At 36.1% G+C, this 27,636-nt stretch overlaps 1 protein-coding gene and 1 long non-coding RNA gene across 2 annotated transcripts; both read right to left on the bottom strand.

Annotated features, from left to right (window-relative positions):
- Positions 1-147: 147 nt before the first annotated feature.
- On the bottom strand, positions 148-22,310 carry LOC121871218 (calcium-independent phospholipase A2-gamma-like; the record flags this gene model as incomplete). The annotated part of the gene is made up of 8 exons (XM_042373411.1): positions 148-3,170; positions 3,413-3,608; positions 3,892-4,083; positions 4,981-5,186; positions 9,821-9,939; positions 10,356-10,510; positions 12,133-12,270; positions 22,140-22,310. Coding segments are annotated over 8 exons (1,434 nt in total), but the record flags the coding sequence as incomplete, so codon positions are not given.
- A 76-nt stretch (positions 22,311-22,386) lies between these two features.
- Positions 22,387-27,039, bottom strand: LOC121871219. The gene is made up of 3 exons (XR_006089846.1): positions 26,956-27,039; positions 26,364-26,448; positions 22,387-22,658 (listed from the first exon to the last, which is right to left on the bottom strand). It is a non-coding gene; the product is annotated as an uncharacterized LOC121871219 (long non-coding RNA).
- Between the last annotated feature and the right edge of the window lie 597 nt (positions 27,040-27,636).

The raw sequence follows: 27,636 nt of genomic DNA, 5'->3' as shown, positions 1-27,636 counted from the left end.
AAGGTTTTCGGATAAGGTTTTGTCAACCTGTATATATTTATCTTCATATACATAATTCAGGATTGGCCAATTTAATCAACTTTTTTTTAATCTTTGCCTTTTTTCTTGGTTTCATTAAGTTTTTTGTTGGTTTTTATTACTTACAGATGGTTTTAATGTTTTATAGGAGAACTGGAAAAGGCATATGATAGGGTGCACAGAACAGCATCGTGGGAGGCATTACACGTGTATGGGTTGGGAGAAATGATGACCATTACTGGCAACAGGTAGTGTAATGGTCAGCATACTCACCTCTCAAGTGAATGGTCCTAGGTTTGAACTAGGGCAGGGTGAAACTATGGGCAATTTCTTTATGCCGTTTGCCTCTGTCGACCTAGCAGTAATTGGGGACCTGGATGTTAATCAATTTGCGGATTGTGTTCCGGGGTAATGGTTAGCTAGTGCAGATGGGGAGTTGTCTGGTCTTCTTGAACTATTCCTTGACTTTGGGCCATGCAACTCATTAACTTATGGTGTGGTTGTTGTGTTGGCAACAGTTTCTTCACCTTAAACAAATTCACGCCAAAGTGGCCCTAGGGCTGACCATCCTCATACACGAAAAGCAACCATGTTAATACAAAGGAATGGGATAAAATAAGTGCTGTTCTCGTCAAGATTAATCAAACTAAGCTGAATAACAGTGCTCATATGTCTAACATCAATTGATGTACAATATATAAAAACATAAATTTACTATTTAGGAGAGTACAGGTATATGTAAATCACAGGTAAATTTAATATATCACTAAGAACACTCTGGTAGTAGTCTAAGTACAATGCCAGAAGTGAATTTATATTCATCCAGTTACAACTAATATAATGTATCCTTTTCATAAATAAAATTCCTATATCTATACAATATCTGCCATGTACAGCAGTTAAAATAATATAAATTTCTTTTAAAAAGTTAAAAAATTTCTCTGCTTATTTTTTGTAATACAATATTCCCCCAAGGCTCGCGGTTTTAAAGCTTGCGTCCCTCGAAAACTCGCGGATTCCCATGGAAAATAAGTAAAATATATTTGAAGCTGAGAGGCGGTGCTCAGGGCGAGCGTCAGCTGTTGGAGTGAGCTTGCGGCCACAAGGTGGCGCACATGATTCCCCACACCTAGCATTGTTTGCAGTATGCTCTCCTCCCAGTGATGTTCACTTACTGGCTTCTTTGCAGCATTGTGTTTCACCATGCCTCCTAAACACCCTGCAAGTGATTCTAGCATTGAAACCTCATTTAAGAAGAGGGAAATGAAAGTGATGACATAGAGAAGATGAAGATGTTAGACAAGTTGCAAGAAAGGATGACGAGGGTGAGGGGCAGTGAACATCATCACCAAGCATCATCATCTTCATCAGCATCATCATAACCATCATTCACCTTACCTATGGCAAGGGGAGAGTTGCCAGGGATCAAGAGGAGTCAACACTACAATACAGTAAGTGTTATTTCATGTTTATGTTTAGTTATTTATGTTATTTCATGTTTATTATATTGTCTTATGCATATAAAATGTTGTTATACACGTGTACATGTGTGTATAGCTATTTATATGTATTTTGCACACTCCTGGGACGACATGAAAAAATCGTTGATTTTGCTTTCTCACAGGATCCATTTTACCTAACCTCTGCAAGCTTTAAGGGAATGCTGTACTGTATTAAGCTGCCAAATAACTACAGTTCACCTCAATGTACAGTACACAGTGGTTACATCCTTAAAGAACACCATGCAAGTAGAAACCAGGTAAAAAAAATACAAAGGGTCTATAGGAAACTGAGTTAGGGTTCAAGGCTCACAAGATGACCTCCCTCATTCACTCATCCAATAAGTTAATATAAATGCAACAAAATGATACATTAAACAACTTTTATGATACAGTATTTAAATTTGCTTCTAACCTTTAATAATAAATTTTTTTGATAACAAAATAACATAATTTTTTTAAATGTGGAGATTTACCTCAAATAAAGCCTTTTAGACTTTTTTAACAAAACAAAAAGATCTCAAACAAAAAATAGGAAAACCTCAGAAATTATGTTAAATGTCAAACCTAGAGCTCTAGCAATATACACTACTTGTTCCCCCTCTTCAGAATACCTTAACACATCTAAAGTAACATCTTTCCTCCTCACTAAGCTCGGTGCAGTAGGATTCACATGATGAGTGTGTGGGTCACTCGTGGAGCACTCCTCAGGCTCACATATCACTTCACAGTCAGAATGACAGAACTTCAGAGTACAAAGTGAACTTTAGTGACGTCCTCTGAATGTAAGGTAATAAAGCAACACTGATGTTGACCAATAAACATTGAAATCCATTACCTTAAACACATGTAACCAAGAAGAAACAATGCCTGGACTGTACTTCACCAGACGGCGGCGTTCGGGTAGATGACTCAGCTGACAAATGAAGTGTGATAGGTTTCATTTGGCGAGTTGGTGGAATGACGAATATCATTAATGCGAGTCTGTTTACACCACAAATAAGGAAATGGTCATAATATATCAGCATTGTTAAAGCGAATTATCGTAAATAGAGGTTTACCTGTACTTAACTCTTGGCATCCCCACCCAAGACTCCAGTTTCCCATATTGCCTCACTTCTCACACCACAGACATCTTACAGTTTGTAAGTAGTGTCCCTTTTTCCTATTTTCTTTTTATACCTTAATTTTTATAAAAGATGTTTCTCACAATGCAGTAATTATTGTTTTCAAATATTTTTTTTGATAGTCTTAGCAATTTATACATGCAAGTACTTCATAAGGGATTTCCACGATCTGTAACTTATATTGATAACCAAACTTGTGACTGATTTACTGTAATACCTAAGACTAGTACCGGTAATTGGTGACCTGTAACGGAGACTGATACATGAACCTATACTGATGGCCACACCTGCAGCTGATACTGATACCAATCTTTAACACGGTCTAATGGGTTCTTGGTCCTGGTGAGACCCTGGACAGCCTCTTTGATCTTCATCTCATTCTTACGTAGGTATAGTTTTGTGTCCTCCATCATTATTGACAGGCGCTCTTCTCCAATCTCATCCAGGCCAATTTCGTCGCTGAGATACGGGTTGAATCTATAATACACTTTGCCGGGTAGCAAGTCATGCATGGTGGTGTGGACCCCTGGTGACACAAGAGAAATTCAGTCAGTAATCTAATAATGCTTATCTTTCAAGGGCATTAAAATCTTATAAAGCACAAATTACAGAACTTGTGTATGTAAAATGTAGCAAGAAGAAATGAAAGAAACATTTAATCTAAGAAACTTTTCCTCATGGCTATTAGGCCAGTTCTGAATCTCTAAACAACCCACTATTTAGAGTAACATATTCTATAAAGTTGGGATGAATATCAGTGAAACTAACCTTCAGTATCAGTAGCACTGTTGAGAACCGTTCTAATGCGTGTAGCCCAGCTGATGGATGCCTCACTGGTACTGGCAATGGGTTCATGTCTTCCAGTACCCACTGATACCACACATTGGAGCTCAACATCTGGCCATAACTGCTTGGCCTCATGAACAGCAATTGCAGTTGGGTTGTTTACAAATAATCCACCATCCTAAAATTATAAAAAAATAACCAATTACAAAAAAAAAAGGAGGAATACCCTGTATGTACAGTAAAAAGAATTTAAGTAGTGTACCTGTAAAATATTTTAGGATAACAACATGAGACACCTGATATATTATAATATCATGGGTTCTAGCACTGCAGTAGGTCTTAAATCAGATCCTCAAAATTTACCTCTATATTCTAAAACATGGGAAGAAACATCTGCTAAAACCATCAACAAGAAAATGATGAACAAAAGGCTAATCATTACAAATAACATTGCCACTTACCAATAATATCAGGTCTCCTATCCTGAACTCAGAAAAGTAACCGGGAGCTGCAGCAGAGGCTCTCACAGCTTCCCAGATTAGAGGTAATGATGTTCCCTGGTAGTGACTAGTAACTCGGTAAGGAAGATTGTAATTACGGAAGAGGTACGCCTGGATTCTGTTTGTGTTGGCTGATGTAGCGACGAGGCATAGCTGAAAATATAACAATTAATTAGCATTGTACACATAAAACAAGCAGTAACAGAGATTAATAAGAAATTGTCTTTATACTTTTGAACATTGTACATCTCCCTCTCATTTCTTTCACCTTATTTCTGTTAATTTCCTTATGGCTTCTGCTGCTGCGTCCGGGCACCAGACACACACACTACACTACTGAGGCATCCATACACCTTTCCCAGATAAAACTTTCAAACTGGATGCAAGAATACTACTACCTGTACTGTGCTGTACTGTTTTTTTTTTTCCCAGCATTCCCACCATGGTCCCAATGATGCACGGTGACTATTTTGGGCATTACGTCTTAATGAATTATGGAGAAATTTTAATAGTGAAACCTGTACAGATGGAAGGATGACAATGGCCACTCACTCAACCGAAAAACTACTTTCCAAAAGTAGTGTACAGTACTGTAATTTATTTTTTTTAAATATTTGAACATTTTAAATACGAAATTGAAGAATTCAGTACAAAAAATTTTTATTTTATTTAATTTTCCTTGTGTTACATGCAAATAAATGAGAAGAAATTGGACAATCAGGCAACTGGCTCAGTGACTGTGTGTGGTAGTGTGAGACATTGAAAGCTTATTTGTTGACTTTATTAGATTGAGAATAATGGAGAAAGTTAGTGTATAGTACCATATAGGTATCTGTAGAAACTAACAATACAGTACAGGTGTATCAAAATTGACACAAGTACAGTACAGTACTGTACTATGGTTTATTGCATAAACAGTATGCTTTCCTTGGACACATGTTCATGATAGTGTCCACTTTATGAAATACAGTATCCATTTTATGGAAGCTTCTAGGTTCCAAATTTTTCGGTTGCAGATTCTATACGACATGAAATTCATTCATATCCTACCTTGGGACCATCTGCATCTCGTGCTGTTTCAATGAGGGACTTAGCACCCATGTGCTCTTTCAGTATCTCCGTCCAAGAATTAGAGTCGTAGTAGGAGTTCCTCATGAACAGACTGGTGGCTCCTTTAAAAGTTGTCTGAGTGAAGATCTGTGTACTCAGTTCCCTATACATTGTCTCACACTCATCTAATGAAAATCGATGTACACCTGAAAGTAAAGATCTTTCATCACTATACCAACAGAGTAGTACTGTACTGTACCTTGAGAATGAAAGCTAATCACATAAATTATTCACTCTTAATTCTATGTAACATGGAAAATGACCCATAAATCATAAATTCTCATGATATCAGATTAACCGTATCTTATTTAGAAGGTTTCAGTTTTTGTTGGAATAAAGGTAAAACAAAACAATAAAATAAAGTGTGTTCAATTCAGTGAGAGGAAAAATATATATTACTTTAACACTTTGTTTTCTCAAAGTTGGTCACAACAAAGTAATCAGTTTAAATCTCTGACCAGTAACAGAAGAAACACATATGTACCAGTATTTACAGTAAAGCCTCTTTAATTTATAATGTACCTGTACTAATATGTGCGACTCATTGCAAAATAAAGAAATTTCTGAATTATGAACAACCATATACAGTGGTCCCTCGGTTAATGAACGGTTCGATTAACGAAATTTCGGTTAACGAATTACCTCCCATAAGGATCTTCAATTCGGTTAACGAACAAAACTTCGATTAACGAAATCCTTACGACAAACACGTTTTGTTGTGCACATCAGCTGATCGGCTAGTCCGCCAATACAGTAATCGGTTCTATGTTTACATTCGTTTCCAGTGGAGTAAATATCAAGAAGGTTGTGCTCTTTAATATTTTTGCATTTTTTATATTAAAATTATTAGTCATTTGAAAATTTAGTTAACATATTCATAATATATGCAGTACAAAGAACTAGTTTTTGTGCGTCCATCAGCCGCTTGACTCACCCACCAAAACGTCAGTTTAACTTTGTTTACAGTGGAGGAAACATCGTGTTTGTCGCTCTCTTGAATACAGAGTATTTTTACATTTTTACATTAAAATTATTGGTCATTCTGAAATTTTAGTAACATATTGATAATATATAGCACAGTGCAGTGTTGATTTAAATAAAATAATCTTTAATTACAGCTAGTGAACTTAAAATTTTATTGGTGAAATTACTGCATCAAGCATGGGTCCAAAGAAAGGCGGTTTCTCCTCCATCCCCACTTCCTTCTCTTCTCCTTTCTTCTCTTCCACCCCCACTTCTAATTCCCATCATCATCAACCAGCAACATTCTACATACACACCTCAAAGTAAGTGTACTTTACTGCATTTTGTTTATACTCTGTATGTACTTTTCTGTGAGTTGGAACCAATTACCAAATATCCCATTGAAATAATGGATTCGGTTAACAAACGACTCTGTGGAACAAATTGTGTTCTTTAACCGAGGGACCACTGTACTGTAAACTGCTACCAACAAAGTCAATGATGATTATCTGTATTTTTTTAAATTGTTTGTGTACAGGTTGACAAGCCATTACAGGTTGACAACCCCTTATCCGAAATTCCAAAAACCGAAAGGCTCTGAAAACCGAAGTTTTTTTTTGTGGGGCAAATTTTTTTTTTTTTTTTTTTTAACAGAGATAAGCCCACCCGGGCATAGATCACTGACCCACATCAGGGCCTGGGGGGCGAAAATGTAAGAGTAATAATAATTATTCATAGTAAATAAAAAAATTTAATAAAAATACACCAAAATAAAACATGATAACATTAATAATAATAATAATAATAATAATAATAATAATAATAATAATAATAAAATTAATAAAAATAACAATAATACAGTACACTAGAGAAAGCTAAATCAATATGTGCAGTATTGTGTATAGCAAGAAAAAGACCAGAAACAATTTGGACAACTAAGCATAAGCCTAATAAAGATCCAAAGTTTCAGAATGTTGAGATATTTCTTGGAATAGGTATATCTACTAAAGCTCCGTTAGTAATTTTAAAGAGGGGATGGCTTTTGCGAATAGGTGTCGTCATTAATAAGATAATCGAAGTGGCCTTGAATAAAGATTAAAAATTTTTACAATAACAATAAGAGTTAATGGAAGATAAAGGACAATGAATAGAGTAAAAGATATTGTTGGCGGCCTATAAATAGTTCTTACCAGAGTAGAGGTAGTATCAAGTGAAAACATATCTAAAGAAATTGCTGATCTAAGAACAGAAATATCAGGAGTAATATAAAGAGGGTCTTTTAACAATATAAAAACTGTTAAAAATAGAGAAAACCTTGAAATGAATGAAAAAAAGATCAAAAGTGAGAAACACAACCTAGACCTATGAATTATTATTATTATTATAATTTTTATTATACTTTCGGCCTCCAGGCCCTGATGTGGGTCAGTGATCTATGCCCAGGTGGGCTATATAAAAAAAAAAAAAAAAAAAAACTCACCATTCTGAAAAGGGAAAAATTCCGAAATCCGAAATGCCTCTGACCCCAAGGATTTCGGATAAGGGATTGTCAACCTGTATCTGAAATCCTTGGGGCCAGATGCATTTCAGATTTCAGAATTTTTCGGATTTCAGGATGGTTAGGTTAGGGTTTTTTTTTCTTTTTCTTTTTTTTACAGGGATCAGCCCACCCGGGCACAGGTCACTGACCCACATTATTATTTAATTTTTATATATTTTTTATTATAAATTTGATTTACTATGAATACAGTAAAACCTCGATTAACCGACCACATATGGAAGGGGCCGACGGATAATCCGGAAGGTCGGTTAATAGTACATAAAGTTTACGGAAATAAAACATACATTTTCAAAATACCTTTCCCTAACCTACCTCATTTAATTCCCTCTATTCAGTTTTGTTCATTTGCCATTCATATTTCACTAGAATTTGCTTTAAAACATTAACCACTTTAGTAAATAAATATGAAACAGCACAGAAACCGTGAATAAAAAATGGAAAAGTCATATGCTAGGGACTGTCAGTTGGTTGAAAATGTTCAAAGGAGGGCCACCAGACTGGTGCCTGCACTTCGGCACCTCAGCTACCCTGAGAGATTGGAGTGCCTGAACTTGCTTAGCTTATACTACAGACGGGCAAGGGGGTAACCTAGTTGAGGTGTATAAGCATCTCAGGGGGCACTACTCAGTTGAGTGTCCTTACTTGGAGCTGGCGGACGCTCGCCCCACAAGGGGTCACAGCTCAAGATTGAAGAAGCCGCAAGTCCAGAAAACCGTGAGGGCAAACTTTTTTGGAGTGAGGGCTGTAAACTCTTGGAACAATCTACCAGAGAGTGTTGTGACGGCACCGAGTGTGAGCTATTTCAAGAGAAGACTTGACCAACACTGGAGCGGGTTCAGGTACATTCAGGAGCCGGTGCATGCCCAGTATTTGCCAACAGTGCGTGACAGAGACGTGACCGATCGCCCGGGCGGCTAGGGAGCCAATCTTTTGGTGAAGAAGATAAATGAAAAGGAAAAGTAATCAGAGACGTGACCGATCACCCAAGCGGCTAACGAGCCGATGAGTGGCGAAGAGGATAAAAGTAAAGAACATGTCATCACAAAAATTGTGACCAAGTCCCAGGTTGCTAATCTGACTTTCTACCTCATTTACACACAATTGCAGGGTCTCAATTGCTTCTGTTACTATTGACAACACAACATACATACCGGTATATTGTTTCTCATTCTTGATTTTTTTTTCATGTTTGCATTTATGGTTCTTTATTACTATTATTATTATTATTATCATTATCATTATTAATATTATTACCGTACATTATCGCCCCCCAGGCCCTGATGTGGGTCAGTGACCTGTGCCCGGGTGGTCTAATCCCCGTAAAAAAAAAAAAAATTAGGAGTTCGGGATTGATGGTTAATCCGAAAGTCGGTTAATCGAGGGTCAGTTAATCGAGGTTTTACTGTAATTATTATTATAATTAGTATTTCATTTTCGCCCCCAGGCCCCGATCTGGATCAGTGACCTGTGCCCGGGTGGGCTAACCCCTGTTAAAAAAGGAAAAAAAAAAAGTTTTGCTCAAATAAAAAAAAATAATTCGGTTTTCGGAATTTCGGATAAGGGGTTGTCAACAATGATTTCGTTCAGCCAATAACAGTTGGATGATGTTTCCAGGCTTTGCTGCATTTCATCAACTGTTTTTGTACAGTAGATTTGTGTTTAATAACAACAATATAGTTACGGTAAGCCAATAAGGTAGGTTAAGTGTCCTTCCCACAATGCCTTTCTGTGCACCCTATCATATGCCTTTTCCAAATCTACTATAAATCATTAAAACCATCTGTAAGTAATAAAAATAAATACAAACTAATTAAACCAGGACAAGGGACATTGATTAAAAAAACTGATTTTTGTTTGGTTTAAGCCATCTGGTTTAAATCAATTGGTTTAAACCATTGGCTTAATTCATTTGGTTTAAATCATTTGGTTAAACCATTTGTTTTAATCAGCCAACCCTGATTCAAATGGTTGTTCATTTGGGGGATTTTGACTTATGCAAAAGTGGTTAGCAATTTCTGAAAATGGCTAAATAATGAAAAATTACAAATTATTGAATGGTGGTTTTACCTTACAGTACTGTACTGATATTGTCTGAGATCTGAAATAATTTTGCTGAAAGACATTGTCATTTGGTCAACTTAAAATATTTCTAGTGTGATGCACAAACACTGACACATGTGCCTCTCACATCTACCTCCCCTATTGCAGTTGTCACACCACAATCCACATACTGTAGTGTACATACAGTAATCTTACCCATCATGACAGCAAGAATAGCTCCAGTTGACACACCACAAATATAATCAAAGAGTTCATGAATAGGATGACCTGCTTCTTGCTCAATTTTTCTCAGTACTTCTAAGGCGACCAAGCCTCTGAAATGGGATGAGAACTTAAAATCAATATATAAGAGCATGAAATAATAATCAAATGAATTAAAAAATATATAAAGCAATAGATAAGGATAATTAATCTCTATCGACTGTATATACAACTTTACTCCTCTGACACTTTTGTTTGGGCTGGACCAAGAGAGTAGAGAAATCCAAAAGAAGAGAGGAACAAAACTATTGAGAGAGGTGTAAGACAGGTGAACAACAAGCTGAAATATCCATACATACTGCACTTAATCATACCCTCAATTTTCATACAAAGTAATACATTATGTATTATTAGCCTGGAGGCTCATCTGGCATGGCCACCTCTAGAATGGAGCTTCTTTGGGGAGTGAGGTGTTATAGGTAGGATAAGGAAGAATAGAAGTGAAAAATAAATGATAACTATAACTTACCTCACACCTCCACCATCAATTGTCAGGAGTCTAATGCCATGAGCTTTAACAGGTGATGTGTAACCCAACAAGGCCAGAGCTTCCCGTGCTTCACATTTCACCGATTCATTCGTTGTCCTTTCTACGATTTTCAATAATCGTTGAATACCTCCTCTCTGTGAAGACAGTAAAAGGTACATTAAAACAACACTTAAAAAAACTCAACAAACTGCTGGTTGTTAAGAAAGTCATGCTGCCACCCTGGCACTGTAGAGTATATTCATAGCCTTTGTATTTTTATTGGTTAACATAATAAATTTGTTCAAGCAAAAACTACCATATGTTTCCACTGGAAAAAAAATATATGAGACTCTAAACTAAGCAAAGATGGTGTGACTATATTGTACAGTACAGTACTATATGTGCAGGGCCAGATCCTGGCTGATGCAACTGATGCACTTGCATTGCTCAAAAAATTCTGACCGATGCAAAGGTATCATATGCATTGGTCAAGTAATTGACCTATCAGTAACATAATTTCATTGTCAGTGTTGACCTGCATGACCCACCAGCTTCTGACCGATTATCCCGTAGGGAAGGGATAATCGGAGCGGGGCCTGGGGGTGGGGTAAGGTCACAGGTAAGGTTACACTCGCATTACATCCTGACACACATCACCCAAACTCCAGTCGGGATTCCCCCTCGAGGCATTATGCGGCAGTCACCTTTGACAATGTCCAGTAACCAGGTCTGGATTAAGATTGTGAGGGGGCATGAGGCTGTATACTGTATTATACAAATTAAAAAGGGGGTATTTACTCTAATATATACTGTACTGTAATAACCGTAGAGCGTTAATAAACATAACAAAATTAATTTACTTAACCACATTGTGAAGTTGTGAACTTATGACAGATTTAAGTTTAAGAAACACAAATTAAGGCTTAAACTCGAGGGCCTTATTAGCCTTATGGTTAATCCAGGCCTGCAGGTAACACAATTGCTGCCAGGATTCCTTACATGGAAATCTGTACACACCTGCTGAACAATCACTGCTAGTTTTATTTCTTACCAGCATACTGTGTAGTGTACCGTGGGTGCTACAACTTGAACTTGTGATTACTGTACTAGAGTATAGTAACAGTTCACTGAAAGCTACTTTATGATTACAGTACAGCACTTGTGTTGATCTACCTGAACTTTCCATGTACAGTTGCCTCCAGTTCCATCTTTAACAATGGGATTATGATTAGAACAAAAAATCACATGAGGTTTGCTGATTCACTGTCATTGATACCCTTCACTTGGCTTGGAATCTTTTACAGCGATACCACACTGTTCGGGGAGACCAAGTTCATTGTTAAAGGTGGGAGTGGAGGCAACTGTACATTGTTAATATACCTGCACTGTCTATGTACAGTAGCTAAAATAGTGTCTGACAGGGTGGGTCCGATGGCTTCCGAAATTATACGTACAACTCGTGATGTCTCGGGAGGGTTGGTATGCGTGTCTTCACCCACTGCCTTTCAGTAACCAACACAGAGAGTGAGTTGGCATATAGGAATAAAATAATCGGTGAAGTGATTACACTCTTATAGTATAAGGAGACGACATGCATATCCCAATACCTATTTTCGGTGGTCTCATATTGTTTCACAAAGAGTATGCAGATACTTTTTTTAGCTACTGTACAGTACATTGTATACCTGCACTGTGTAGATGCTGAATCAGTTTCGACTTATATGACAGTTTTACTGAATATTTATTTATCTATCTATCTAATCACTAATTAGCTCACCTTGACAGCTACTCCTTTAGCTTGTGGGTATTGTCTGAGGTGGTTGCGTAAGTCTTCAAGTTTTCTTAAACGACCTCCCTCAGTCAGGTGGACACCAAGACCTTTTACTAAAAACCGAGTCCGAGCGTCAACAGATGCCTGAAACAGGAATGTAAACTTATGTATACTATCATTAAATTCATTAATATTGTACAAAACAAAGTAAAAAATTATCGATTACAATAATAGGCTAATATTGATGACTAGTCCACCGACACGTTATTTGTTTTGATGCTTATGTTCATACTATATCTTCATCAATGAGTTATGATATAAAAATTTATTTGGAAAATTATTAGTTTGGTAGATAATTAGGCACCTAGACGTGCACTACTTTGTCTTCTCGGCAGTAATGCTGCATCCCCGTATGTAAACACCAAATCATAATTAATGCTCTGATTGATGCCAGTGTACGTCTATGAGCCACATGGTCCAGGCAGCTGCTCTTACATCCACAAAAAATTTAACTTCTTTCTGTTTAACATGCCGAGGGGTGGAACCCCACGGTAAGGAAGTAAGGTAAGGTTAGGTAGATTTCTTTGGTTAGGTTGGCAAGGTCTTCTCACAACACTTCTGGCATTTGTTTTTCTTATCAACTAAGGTTAGGTTAGGTTTAATTTAGAAATACAGTAACCACTTTTTAACACATTTGCCCAAAGTACGAAATTGTGGCTTTATTTAAATCGTTTTCTCTGAAAAATCAGCGGCGGGTCAGTCATCAATAATATAATAAATTCAACACCTATTTATTTACATTTTCTCTGCACATGTACTAACTACAGGGTATTTTTACATGTTAACCGGTTATAAGCCAATCACACAAATAACCTAAATCACATGCCAGATAATGCAAAAGTGTGTTGAGGGAATTTTGTAGGTAACTATTGTATGCAATACAGTAATTCACAGAATCTGCCTACACACTGGAAATTATACCTATACTCAGGGTTAACCAATAGTTTAAACCAATGGGCCATTAAAAAATTATGTAACTCAGAGGGGAGTGGGGGTATCAAGTCAGGTGTTACAGTGTGTTATGGGGAGGGGAGGTGTCAGAAGAAGTGTTAGGTAACAGTAAAAAATAAAATACAGGTAAAGTCTAAATAATACAGATGTAATCTTTGAAATTCTTTAATACTGAAAGTGTGGGGCGCCGGTGGGTTGAGCGGTACCGCTCTTGCCTCGCAAGCAAGGTGTCATGGGTTCGATTCCCGGGCCGGTGGAAAGTTGTTCGGACACACTTCCCAGCCTCCCTTAGTCCCTGTTCACCTAGCAGCAAAGTAGGTACCTGCTGTAAATCGAAAGTTGCGAATTCGTATTCAGGGAGTTGTTGGAGCTTCCAATAACTTGATGACATAAATCATTGATTCTCCAGGCTTCTACGCCCATAACTCATGAGACATTAAGGCAAGCATGAACGTAGCATGCTTCCCTGTTGGGTGCATAAACGCTTCTGCGCTTCACCTTACACAAGGATGTAGGGGGTGCCCAATATTTAAAATAAATAAATAAAAAAAATACTAAAAAAATTACTAAAATTACAAAGAAAATATATATACTTAAGTCTTCCTATACCTTGACAAATGCATGCATATTCTATTTTTTCAGATAAACGTGAAAGCAAGTACAGGTTGTACCTCTCTAGTCCGGCATTCTGTGGTCCGGAAACTCCCGTGGTCCGGAACGATTTTAGTTTGTGCAATAGGTAGATAGGCAGCTTTTTTTTTTTTTTTTTATCTGAATTATTATTATTATTACAGGAGTATTAAATTTTTGCCCCTCAGGCCCCAATGTGGGTCAGTGACCTATGCCCGGGTGGGCTAATCCCCTTAAAAAAAAAAAAGCCGCGGGAAATTAAGGTTTGTTTACATCCGGCAGTTCGGCTGCTCTCTCTCTCTCTCTGCTTGTCTATACAGAGTACAACATTTAACCCTTCAATATATATGAGCAGTAAATAAGTGTTGCTTTCATATTCTTATGTAGAGTAATGACGATATATTTTCACATGTGCGCACTTACATACGAGCAGTCTCACTTTTTTTTTTACCATTAATGGTTAGCTACTTATATTGTTCCATTTATTAACATTAAATAACATTACAGGTTCTTCAAGCAACCATATTCATTTTTTACATTAATTTTACTACAGCTAAGCTCAGGGTCTTATTTTCTTCAGTTTTATATGTAGAACCAATGAGTCACTGGTTTTGTAAGCTTTAACATAAACAATGCCAGCAGCCGTCTCGTCTACTCTAATATTCCACGTATTATTAATAAATTGTATTGTTAATTTTGCACACGTACATTAATTCAATAAAAACAAATTCAGAAACATTAATTAAAATATATATGAACAGTAAATAAGTGTTGCTTTCATGTTCTTATGTAAAGTAATGACGATATGTTTTCACGTGTGCGCATGCGCACTTACATATGCGATCTCTCTTTTTTCTTTACCATTATCGTTAGCTACTTCTATTGTTCCATTTATTAACATTAAATAACATTACTTAAAACAACCATATTAATTTTACTACAGCTACAACCAAGGTCTTATTTTCTTCAGTTTTATATGTAGAACCAGTCAGTCACTGGTTTTGTAATCAACGAAAACAATGCTGTGTTATTTCCTCGTGTGTTTTAATATTCTACGTATTATTAATGAATTGTATTGCTCATTTTGCACACATAAACATTAATTCAATAAAAAAGACATTCAGTAATAAACAATAATGAATCTTTTGTACATAAGAGAAATGACGCTGTTTACACGATTATGCACGTCGTCTGCACGTTGGCGGGCCGTTCAAACCCGTCGAAATTCAAGTTTCCGCCGTCAAAATTTTTATTTATTTATTTTTTTGTGTGTTCCAATAAAATACGTTAAGAATTAAAAACTCGCGAAATTTGAGAAGCTATTATACAACATTTAACCCTTCAATATGTCTTCAAAGAGACCATGACGCAGAGAAAGCGGTGCTAGTGCTTCCAGGCATAAGCACAAGACACTATCTATCCAGGAAAAGGGTGAATTTCCATGGTCCGGCAATTTCCATGGTCCGGCACCAGTCAGGTCCCGAGGTTGCCGGACTAGAGAGGTACAACCTGTAATGCAACTTTAATAATGAAAGCAAATATATTTTATGTAATATATTCCTGATATATTGTTTGCATGTAAAAAAATATATATATATATTTATACCCTGTATATTTCTGAAAACTCGGTTCTCAGTGTAAACATTTAAGTGTCCAGGGGTGGTTCATGTGTGTTGTCCCAGATCTAACAGTTTTCCTGCCACACTGGTTCTCTACTCTGTACAGTCATGATTGGTGTTCCTTTGTAAGCCCTGATCTCAGTTGGCATTTCAAGTCTCTCAGTATCCAATTCTTCCTCCATGTGCCACTCATACAGTACTCTTCTTTTTCAATGTACTAGACAACACACATGAATTCCCTTTGTCTCTTGGCAGCTAGTCTTTGAAATCGCAGCCTTTCTGTTGGAGCACTCACAATAGAATGGCTACTGCAACTTGAGCAGTGTTTCTTAATACTGTATGAGAAGTCTTGAACTTGACTGAAGCAAAGTATTTGCCGCATGTTCCACAGATATGCTTCTGTAGCTCATTCTTCAGACGAGGACATGCCAAATCATATGGCACGTCTTTTGGAAAGTTTTTAACTGCCCATGCTGGTAGCACAGATTTGTCCAGTACTAGATTGACAAAGAGCTGTAGATATTTGGCACTCAAATCATCAAAACAACATAATAAGCCATCTGCTGTCTGTACAAGGGGAAGTGGTGATGGTAAGAATCTGTTGGTGATAACTGAAAAGTAAGAACTTCCTGGTGCATTACAGCAAGCTGCATCTTGGTATTTGATGACCTATAGAAAATACTGACTCTCTTGCACATGTTTTGCATACCAGGAAGGACTCTTTTCAAAGATTTCTGATTCATTTCCTTCCTGTAAATCAATTTATTCAGCAACTGTTGGATAGCCATCAATAACAGCTGACCAAATGTCTGAGAATTATCCCGGCATGAGCTCTTTTGCTTACTGTACATGTACGTCAATCAACGCTCCTGCAGATGAGATATGAGGCGCTCAGCATTACAAGGGGGTAAAGCACAACCCTGGGCAAAATACATTTTTTGACGGATATTACTATTTTCACCCATCCTCTACATGTTGGCGTTGGATGTAACCCTCTAGGTAGACTAGAAATATGGTTGAAAATCATTGAAAAATAGAGTGCCATTTCGCCTCAGGCCGGGAGCTACTTATCTGGCTGTGAGCTCAGTACAGCAAGTAAAGGTGGTCACATCCCGTTCAGAGTGAGAAGAGCAATTTTTATAGAGGGCAGAGAAAGACTTTGAACAGTATGTGATTGATTTTGATGAGGCCATTAAAGTTATACGCACTCCTCAGGATTTACATAACTTCAACTTACTACAATCGTCAGGGATAATAAAACGAAGGAACTAAACAAAGTAAGATTGTAATACTATTATCATAATACTGTTTTTACCCAAGATTATGCAAACTTTCTCCGCCTTTGTATTAGTACCGTATATACTTGTCTATAACCCCCCCTCGTTTATAGGTCGACCCTGATTTTTTGACCAAGAAATCGTTAATTTACGATATTCCTCGTTTATAGTTCGACCCACGTTTTTGAGGGTAATAGAACAACAAAACCTTCAATAAAAACGCTCTACGTCCTATAAACTGAGACTCGCCGTGCATGAAACACGAGTGCCGAAGGCAAATTGTTTACCATTTATAATTACAACACTTTACACTGAAACGTGGGTAGTTTCAACAAAAATATTGTATATCTCCATTCAAGTATTTATTCAAGTCAGTTAGAAGGGAATATTATTGTAATACAACAGTTTTTAACTAAACCATTCGAAAAGCTATTACGGTAACATCTTTTGAACGAAAGAAAGAGAAAGTCATTGTTTTCGTCACGATTTTATCCCACTTTCCACTTTAATACGTACGTAATTTCAGCAAAAATATTACATTTCTGTGAATGTATTATATCAAGCACAGTGTGAATAGAATATCATTGTAATATAACAACATTTTAACTGAAAACTATTAAAAAACGAGTAACATCTCAAGAACAGAAGCTTAGGTAAAGTCTTTTGTTTTCGTCATGTATTTTATCCTATTTTACATTGAAATACATCACGTTTCAGCAAAACTACTTTTATTTCCGAGAATATATTCATTCAGGCGCAGTTTAGGTAAAATATACGTGTGATGTAATAGTTTTTTAACTGAAAACGATTCGAAAAACACGTACCCTCTAGCCCTGTTCAAGGAGAGGACTGGGAGAAGCTGTTTGGTGCTGCAGACGATGACAAGGAAAATGATTTTGATGGATTTTAATGAAAATATTCAGAAATATGGTATCGTAGTATTTATTCAAGTCAATTAGGATAGAATATTATTGTAATACAACAGTTTTTTAACTGAAAACCATTCGAAAAGCGATTACGGTAACATCTTTTGAACGAAAGAAAGCGAAAGTCATTGTTTTCGTCACAATTTTATCCCACTTTCCACTGTAATACGTACGTCATTTCAGCAAAAATATTACATTTCCGTGAATGCATTATATCAAGCACAGTATGAATAGAATACCATTGTAATATAACAATATTTTAACCAAAAACTATTAAAAAAACGAGTAACTTCTCTTGAACATCGGAAGGTTAGGTAAAATCTTTTGTTTTCGTCATGTATTTTATCCTATTTTACATTAAAATACATCACGTTTCAGCAAAACTACTATTTATTTCCGAGAATATATTCATTCAGGCACAGTTAAGGTAAAATATACATGTGATGTAACAGTTTTTTAACTGAAAACGATTCGAAAAACACGTGTACCGTCTAGCTGATACACAACAGCTGGTGGTGTGTCATGCGTCGTTGTAAACAATAGGAGGTTGAAGTAGATTACCGGGTATTATATTAAGTGTGAAATATCGAAAAGGTTTTTATTACCGGTATTTTTTGTAGATCAATGAGAACTGTGATACCGTGATATGATAAGTTAGCCTGTGCTAAGAACTTCAACATAGACTACTGAAAGCACGTTGTAAGGTAATTTAGCCTATTGTAAGTTGGTGAGCTTCATTTGCTGAAGGAACTGCACAACTTTTCATTACTAATTGGTACATATTTTACGTTTCCATTGTTTACTGGCAGTAAATGGTAAATATTTTTCATGTCTGAAGCTAAAAGTTGCTCCTCGCCCTTCCCATCATGCACGGGTTCAACCTAACAAAACTATTACGCATGTATAGGACGACCCCCAATTTTTTGCCTAAAAATTTGGTCTTAAAAACTCGAACTAAACCATTATGTCTACGGTGTATTTATTACTTTAGAGTTAATGAGGGGATGGTGTAGTGGTGTTTCCTTATTATTACACACTATTATACTTAACAATATTATAAATCTTTGGCTAATAATAGGGACGGAAAGAAAATTACTGATAGGCAAATGAGTTTTTTATTATTATTTGGGGTGGGGGTGGGAAGACGAGTGTTGTTTTGGTGATCATTAACTTGTTTTACAGTATAGCCTACAGTAATAAGAAAATTTTGAGAAAACGCAAGTTATTGTTGGTTTGAAGATCAAACAACCATACATGATGGTAGTTATTCTCATTCAAGTCGCGATAAATACAGTAAGTATGCTGTAATCTAACGGATTCTACTACGAGTATTCCTATAACTAACGGTTTTACCTATAAAATTGAGAATGCTATAACGAACTTAAACCCAACAAACTAACGCGGATGAATACGCGGACTATTTCGTCCTGGGCATGAATATTGTTGTACCGCGGCTCATAGCAAGAGACGTCAGGGTCCATATTGGTTCATATTGTGTATCAGTGCAAGTGAACTTGTTGAAATTTAGTCTTTTGATGTGGAAATTCGTGTTATTTTTATAACTATTTGTTATACAAGTGTACAATTGTAACAATAATCGTCAAAGCGAGTGAGAAAGCTAATAACCCTTGAAACTAAGAAAGAAATTATAAAAAACAGACAAAGTGCCTGTAAGACAGTCACCAAGAGGGCTAGGGAAGGATGAGTCCTCTCCTTCCAACTCTTTCTCCATAATTCCTCCCTCCTCTGCCTCCTGTCCTGCATGCTGAACAACACTAAGGTAAGATAAAGTACCGGATTTTTACAATTTCCACAGAAATTTTTCAGTGTTAAGTGGTTGTATTTGGGGGCCTGGGACGGATTAATCCTATAACTTAACGAATGCTTTAACAAACGAGGTTCTAAAACCAATTACTGAAGATTCGTTAAAGCATACCACACTGTAATAACTATTCACAGTACAGGTGCTCTTCCTACTTACGAACGTGTTACGTTCCTAAGGCTTGTTTGTAAGTCCAGTTGTTTGTAAGTCCAATCTTTACTCTTGTAGACACCAAACATTGTAAAAAATGAAAAGATTATGGATATTTAGTACAGCTATACCCTTTAATACAGCCTTAAAACCTGGCTTACTCTTCTCCTCTTAGATACTGTTTGTTCTATCTGGAAATTAAAAAATCCAGTTCATCCACATTAAACACCTGTTCTGGCAGGTAACCCCTCAGTGATGATGTTTGTATCTCTGAAAGTTTGTGTTTGAATGTTCTTGTAGAGGAGCACTTGTACTAACTTCCAGTTTTCACAGTTCACTAGAGAGGATTGAGCTTACGATAAAAAAGAGCCCTCAGCTTAAAAACAATAAAGTTATAGTTTTTTGAACTGAGGACCTTTAAACGATATGCCTCCGTTTTTAATTTGGCGCTTCACCCCTTGTAATGCAGAGGCCTCATATATCTGTACAGTACGCAGGTACAGCAACCCATTTTTTATCCTTTTGCCACTGATCAGTTCATTAGCCGCCATGTCGTCACGCTTAACACGAGCTGTTGGCAGATACTGCATGCACTGTCCTGAATATATCGAACCTGCTCCAGTGTTGGTCAAAATTCGCCCCTGAATGAGCTCACACTCGGTGCCATCACAACACTCTCTGGCAGATTGTTCCAAGAGTTCACAATGGACGAGTTGTCAGTTCTGATATTATAATACAAGAAATATACACTGCCACTGCTCAGAGTGACACGTATATATAACTTGTAATAAAAGTTTAAAGTCCTGCTATAATAGTCGAGATAAGTATATTTAGAAACAAGGCTGCCGTTTGCAATGGCGTCACCAGTTTTCCAGCAGACCACTTTCTCCAACAAACTCACCGCTGCGTCGGAGGTTGTACAAAGGATGGCCTTTTCGGACCCCAAATGCCACGTTCAAGTAAGTTTTACGGGTGTTTGTTTAATAGTCTAAGTCATGGACATTTCATAAGTGAAGAAATGTGCTGTGAAGAGCAGCTTATGGACATAAAACTCCATGTTCACACCAGCTCAGCTGTCTTGTATTCTTACCTGGTAGACTCTCTTCTTTCCAGTGCATTTACAGAGTATATCAGTGCTAGATGGAGATAAGAGTCAATTTAGAAGTAATGACATTGTCTGGACTTTGTTTTGAGAATACCTGGTGCTAGTTAAAATGACAAAATAGCGCTGGGATATATCATCATTTATATTAATTAATGGGTAAAATTTTACTTTAACTACCATAAGTATTTGGATGTTTAGATTCGAGATAGGCTATGTTGGCCAAATTTTAAGTTTTGGTCATTCCTGTACTTAAGACATGCAAACTTATGTTTTTTTCTGATGGTTTGCGATGTGTTATAAACGATTTTGACCTTCATTTCTATTGGAAATATCCATTGAATTAGTTAATGCTTTTATTAATATTTATATACTGTATTCAATATAGTATTACGGTGTTGCACAGTAAAGCACAATTAATTATCTAATAATATTTATTTACTGAGCCGTTCCACAGCCAAGAAGGTTGACAACTACCAGTCCTAGTCCTTCCACAACATTAAATATAGACATCAGTGACAAAACTTATATTTTCCAGACATGAAATAGAGAACAGTGATGAAAACTCCATGTTGGAGTTATCGGTCTTTATATCATTTGACACAGTAAAGTAAATACACACAATGATACTTGAGCAGTAATTAATTTTAACATAAGAATAAGGTATGCTTGTATATCAACATTGTATATGGCCACAAGTCCTAGTATTTCTTGGTAACAACACATACACCACCAGATGGCTGCCTCCAGGCTCTGCTTGGCTGCTCGAGCCAACCTGTGACGTGACTAATCAATCTCAGAGCTTTACGCAATCACGTGACTTTTAGCAACTTTAACCCTTATTTACAATCCGTTGACCCAATTTATTTTAAAAATATCATAACCATAGTGAATTGAAGAGTTATTTACCATTGATCTGCCATTTACTTAAAAAATTCAAACCATCAACTCGCTCTTTTCATCTGAAAAAATTTGCCCAGTGGGCATAAGACTACAACACAGAAAAGGACTAAAACAAGTTTCAGTAAAAGATACACAGCACACAAAAGGAGATGCAGTTTTAATGGTCCTAAAATTAGATACTGTACTGTACTGAACTAGACATGCTTCAGAAAATAAATTTAAAAATAAAATAACAAAATAAATAATATTCTTTGTATGTACACTAAATATACTCGAAGAAAGATGATGTGTATGGTAAATTCTCAACTAAATTAACAGAAAATTAGACTTAAAATTAAAAACCTCCAGGGCAGCAAGAACCATGAGCAACACTCACCACCTCCCCCCCATTACCTATTTATTGTCATCCATTCTCTCTAACTAGCTAGTATAACTAAGTGCTTCAGAATACACCTGTAACACATGTGTACTTCAGAACACACCAATAAGAAATGTGTAGCAGAACACACCTGTTGTTTTGATAAAGCCACCCTGGCAAAGGTTAGCAGTAGTGAAGAAAAAGTCAAAGCCTACCTTAGAAACAATGTCCTTCTTTACTCTCCATTTTGGTATATTTTTCTCAGTATTCTTAGGTTCCTCATTTTTTGAGAAGTTGAGGCGAACTTGAGAGAAGTACAATGATGTGTAAGCATTAACAGTTTTCAGTGCCTTCTGCAGTTCAGTTGAGTTCTCATTTAGAACTACTGAAAGAGAGACAACTCACATTAGTACCAAGTTGTCTTGATAATTAAAATATATAACTTTATTGACCATGAAAATTTTTATAAATAAAATTCAAAACTAACCTAAAGGTTTCAAGGCACTATTGTTCTTGGCTCCATTTTCATCTTGGAAGTTATTTACCCCTGAATTGGGGGAATTGGTTTCTGCTCTGGTCTGAAATGCCCCATGTACCTTCTTCAAGAGTTGTGGCAGATCTCTGAAGGGTGGCCAGGGCTGGTGTGGTGCGGGCAATATAGTCACGTACCTGTGCCACCAAACGCCACTGAGTCACACTGCTGCCTCCTGAGGCCATTACACCTCATATGCAGTCTGAAAAATTATGTAAATTACATTCTAACCCTCAAGACATGACAAAACTCAAAATTAATAATACACTCTGTACTGCTGGAAACCGAAAGTTTTTTGTGGAGCAAAACTTTTTTTTTTTTAACAGGGATTAGTCTACCCAGGCACAGGTCACTGACCCACCCCACGCCTGGGGGCGTAAATAATAATAATAATAATAATTATTCATAGTAAATAAAATGTACAAAAAAATACACAAAATAAAATAATAATTATAACAATAATAATAGTAATAGTAATAATAATACTAATAATACTGTAATAATAAAATACAGTAGTACCCCGATTTACGCGGTCAATTGAACCCACAGGGTACCGCGGAAAGTGAAAACCGCGTAAAGTGAACAACAGAACATATGGGATTAATTCCAATAGAGACTGGCCCGACCCCCAAACTCCACTTTTTCCGACACAATACCTATGTTGTAGTAAAAATAACATCTAAATTTTATGATGGTATGCTCACACAATTAATATTTAAGAGAAATACAGTCGCCAGGTTAATGTCCATTCAAATAATGGACTCAAATCACCCCTCCTCCTCCCCCCCTTCCCAGCTCACTGGCTCCTACCTCTCTGAGAAATGTTTGGGTGAAAACACTAGATTTTAACGTTAGTAATAAATAATACCTCAGACTAAAGTTAGGATAATATAATTGACATTTCTGGATTCCTTGCAGGTCAGGGAATATTTTGAATGTAAACTTCATATATTTTGCACAAAAGATAAAATATTTGCTTTGTGTAAACCAAATTATTACATTAGATCTAAAATTTGTATGTCTAATGCAAAATCCATGATGTTTATATTCAAAATGATCATCATATTGTAAGAATTCCAGCAATGTAAATTATATTCTGACCGGGTAATTTGTATGAATTTTATGAGCTAAATAAAAAAATTATACTTCACCCGTGTAGTATACGAGTAGATGCACCGCGTAAAATGAAATTCCGGTTCTGGCTAGGTACCGCGTAAATGTAGAATCGCGTAAAGTGAAACTGCGTAAATTGGGGTATTACTGTAATAATAATAATAATAATAATAATAATAATAATAATAATAAAGAAATACAAGAATGAAAAAAGATAAAAAGTGAGAAACACGACCTACATGTAGACCTATGAATTATTATTATTATTACTATTATATTATATTTTAGCCCCCCAGGCCCCAATGTGGGTCAGTTACCTGTGCCCGGGTGGGCTGATCACCGTATAAAAAAAATATTAATAAATAAATATATAATAATAATAAAAAAAACTAACCTAACCATTCTGAAATCCGAAAAATTCCAAAATCCGAAATGCATCTGGCCCCAAGGATTTCAGATAAGGGATTGTCAACCTGTTACTGGACATTATATACAATTTGGACCATGATTTTTTTTTATGTGATTTCTAGAAGCTAAATGTTTTCAGTTAATGCAATTTTATCAGAAACTACAGGGTACTGCCATAAGGAGTCTCAACAAGTTGTAATTAAAGTATTGTACAGCGACTTGTGTCACAAAGAACAGGATGTAGAACCCTTACAGTATGAATTGTTGAATTTAAAGTTGGAAATTGTATTTCAAGATAAGGTAAGCTGTACATTTGTAACTGCATTATTTTTTCTCTTGTAATTTGGAACTAATAATGCAATTAATATATTTTTTCTTCTTCATATATAGTGTTCTCATAACAGTAATTCTGTATACCAATTTACTGATGATAACAATTAGTGTGTCGACTTTGCTATCACTCGCACTTGTAAGAGACTACCACGTATTGTGTCTGTACTGTACCTCACACAGGTCTACAGGTGCATCTGGGGGTGTAGGAGTTAAACTGTATAATTACCAGTACAGTACTTGCAATATCTTTGATTGAGGTGGTTTCATTTTACTTGGTAAAAAAAATTATAATTTCTTAGTTTCATCGATACAACAGCAAGAGGGGCCAAGATTGCCTCTCTACCAGAATCACCTGTAATCCATTACATTTCACTAGACACTTTAAAGATACAGTACAAGATAGTTGAGATGGTGAGCACACTCACCCATTATAGCAGGCTTAAAGCAGTCAATCTTTATGCATGAATGATATATTTTTTCTTTACTCTCATGTAAAATTGTATGAAAAATAATGTGAATACAGTACATATACAGTATGGTAAATGATATTGTATTCTGTGCCGTTTTAAAGGTACTGTACAGGCAGCCCCCGAGTTACAAATGGGTTATGTTCCTGGACCCTGTTCCTAATTCAATTCAGAAGTTTTAATTCCATAGTTTAGGTTAGGTTAAAGCACAACCCTGCTATTACAAAACAATAATAATATTCCATACAGAAGAAATAATGTAAATACTGTATGTGTATGTGTATATATAAAGTGATGTTCAACAATATACAGTAACACTGTAAAGTACTTTACCGTAAAAAATTGGGTATTTGTGAGATTTTTATGATGTACCGGTATATACAGTGTATTGGAATCCCGTTCATAATTGCGTGTTTGTATGGTTGTTGAATTCTAAAGTTTCTCCTCAGAACTGTACCATTTTCTGGGTGTTTACAAGGAAATGTTATGCATTTTACAAAATATCAATTAACAAAAGATTTTTCAGGTACGGAACCTTTTTGTAATAGTATACTGAGTGACTGTACTATTCAGCACTGTAATTCTCCAAAGAAGACACCAAATTGCACCCAGGTCACAGTGGAGAGAGGCAGCTGACAATGGTGATAAAGCTCTAGCTATGTAAAGCTGCACTTGGAAGAAAAAAGCATGGTACTTTTTGAGAACACCACTACTACCAGGAGTTGTTTGATTGCATTAATTTTTTCAACAGATGTTCTTATCATTATATAAAGTATTTTAAAGAGGAGAAAACTCTTTATTTTAATTTCAGTATAAGTATTTTTTCTTATTTTTTTTCTCAATATACGATCATAAATCACCTGTAGTGGACAGAGCATCAAGGATTAATCACGGTGAAAACTGATCATACGACACTCAAACAATGTCTCTACGTGCTTTGTACATGAAGAAATTAATTATTTACCATAAATACTCCTCCAAAAAATCTGCCGAGTCTGTTTGTTTACAACCCGTTCGGTCCAAGTGTACTCTCACATCTACAAAAAATTAAAATTCCATCATGGTGCTTCAACAGAGTTACTTTCATTGGTACAGTATCAAATAAATACTTTCTGTTTAATATGATGGGGTAGGGGTAGGGGTCCGGGTGGTGGAGGTTAGGTAGGTTTCTTTGGTTGGTCAGGTCCTGTTAGGTTATAGTAAATGTCGCCTCCTATAAAAAAAACTTACTATAATGATAAGAACGTGTGTGGAAAAAATTAATGAAATTGAACAACTCCTTTTGGTGTTAGTGCTGTTTTCAGACATTACCAAAAAACACCGGTAAATTTTCATTAGTACACACAACTCTTCTGTTAGAAAGTCAAAACTATGTTTTTCTAGTGTATTTTTGTGTTTTGATTGGTTTTGACCTTGATTTCCGTCAGAAATTGCCTGTTTTTAGCTATCGGGGGTTTTGGGTGGGTCATTTTCCGACCAAAATCATGGCGAATCGAATACAAAATCCCCCCCCCCCCTCCCCGCCTAAAAAAAAACACTAGAAAAACAGTCATATAAACCTAACCTACCGGTAACCTGACTCTTACCTTATTGGCCTGGTTCTGGTTCGTCGTTCGATTCTGAGATTAGTACAGATGGAAATGACACTTTTATAAAAATGTTCAATCGAATCTGATTGGGCCAAAAATACTGTGAATTAAACCACAAATCATTTTAATTGGTGGAAAAAAAGGGACGATTTATGAAGGAAACACGCAGAGTGGGAGGTGAGGTAGGCAATAATGGCAGAAGATTAATGGAAGAGAATAGAGAAAGATTTGGGATGCATTATCTCTGTTATTATAAGTTTGTGATGGTAATGTAATAGAAGAAAATTATCTTAAAATTACACGTCTTATTCGAATATGATAATAGATTTGGGGTAGGAAAGTGTTGTGTGCACTAACGCAGAAATACCAAAATATATACCGGTATACTTCATTACACAGGTCCGGACTGGTCACAGAGCTAACTAATAACAGTTTAAAATAATTATAAAATAACAGAATTTCAATACAAAGGGACGATCATTGACCTTGTTGATGACAGATACATAGGATAGATAACAAGAACATAAGTACAGTATGTGGTAATGTTTGACACCTCAGTTCACTTTTAATTTAACAATTTCTTCCTCACTTTCACTTGTTCACCTTCTCAGCACAGTGGCCAACACGATTGTGACTTCTACACTAACATCTCCGCGTATTTGATCTCAAGGGCGGAATTAGCTCACCTGACTGTCTCTTTGGCATCAAGTCTATCTATTGTTAAAATATTACCACGAACGATGTCTCCAACCTATATTTTTTTAAACTCATCTGTTTTATATACAATATTCGAGTTTGGTATATATACTTCTAATTTGTACATCAATTTTCAACTTGTACTTAAAATTAATAACTTGTATTTTTATACATCTCAGGGTGTACTTGCACTTAAATAAGTCTTTACATATATTTACGTATTTTTATTTTCCTATGCGATCAGACAATGCAAACCTTAAATAGCTGGAAAATAAGCTAACTACCTTAAAGGGAATTTTCTAAGATACAGTTAAGTTAGAAAGGTAGGTTTCTCTTTTCTACCATTGCTTGAAAAATAATAATTCACCAATTATTAAGATTTTTCAGGAAATATAGATCAATCGGGACTATCATAATAAAAAAAATATTACGCTTTTGTTATTAAGTTAACTAGTATTCTTAATGGACTGTGTCAGGTTAAGTTCCCTGGTTTAAAAATGATAGGTGCGACGTTTCCTCCGTGGTTCCTTTTAAACATTAACTTGCTGGCCTGGCAATGTTTACAAATACGCCA

This window comes from Homarus americanus, unplaced genomic scaffold, assembly GCF_018991925.1.
Source record: "Homarus americanus isolate GMGI-L3 unplaced genomic scaffold, GMGI_Hamer_2.0 scaffold40565, whole genome shotgun sequence".
In the NCBI taxonomy this organism is placed as follows: Eukaryota; Metazoa; Arthropoda; class Malacostraca; order Decapoda; family Nephropidae; genus Homarus; species Homarus americanus.
The sequence above is the reverse complement of the archived record's forward strand: the minus strand, read 5'-3'. Positions and strand labels throughout refer to the sequence as shown.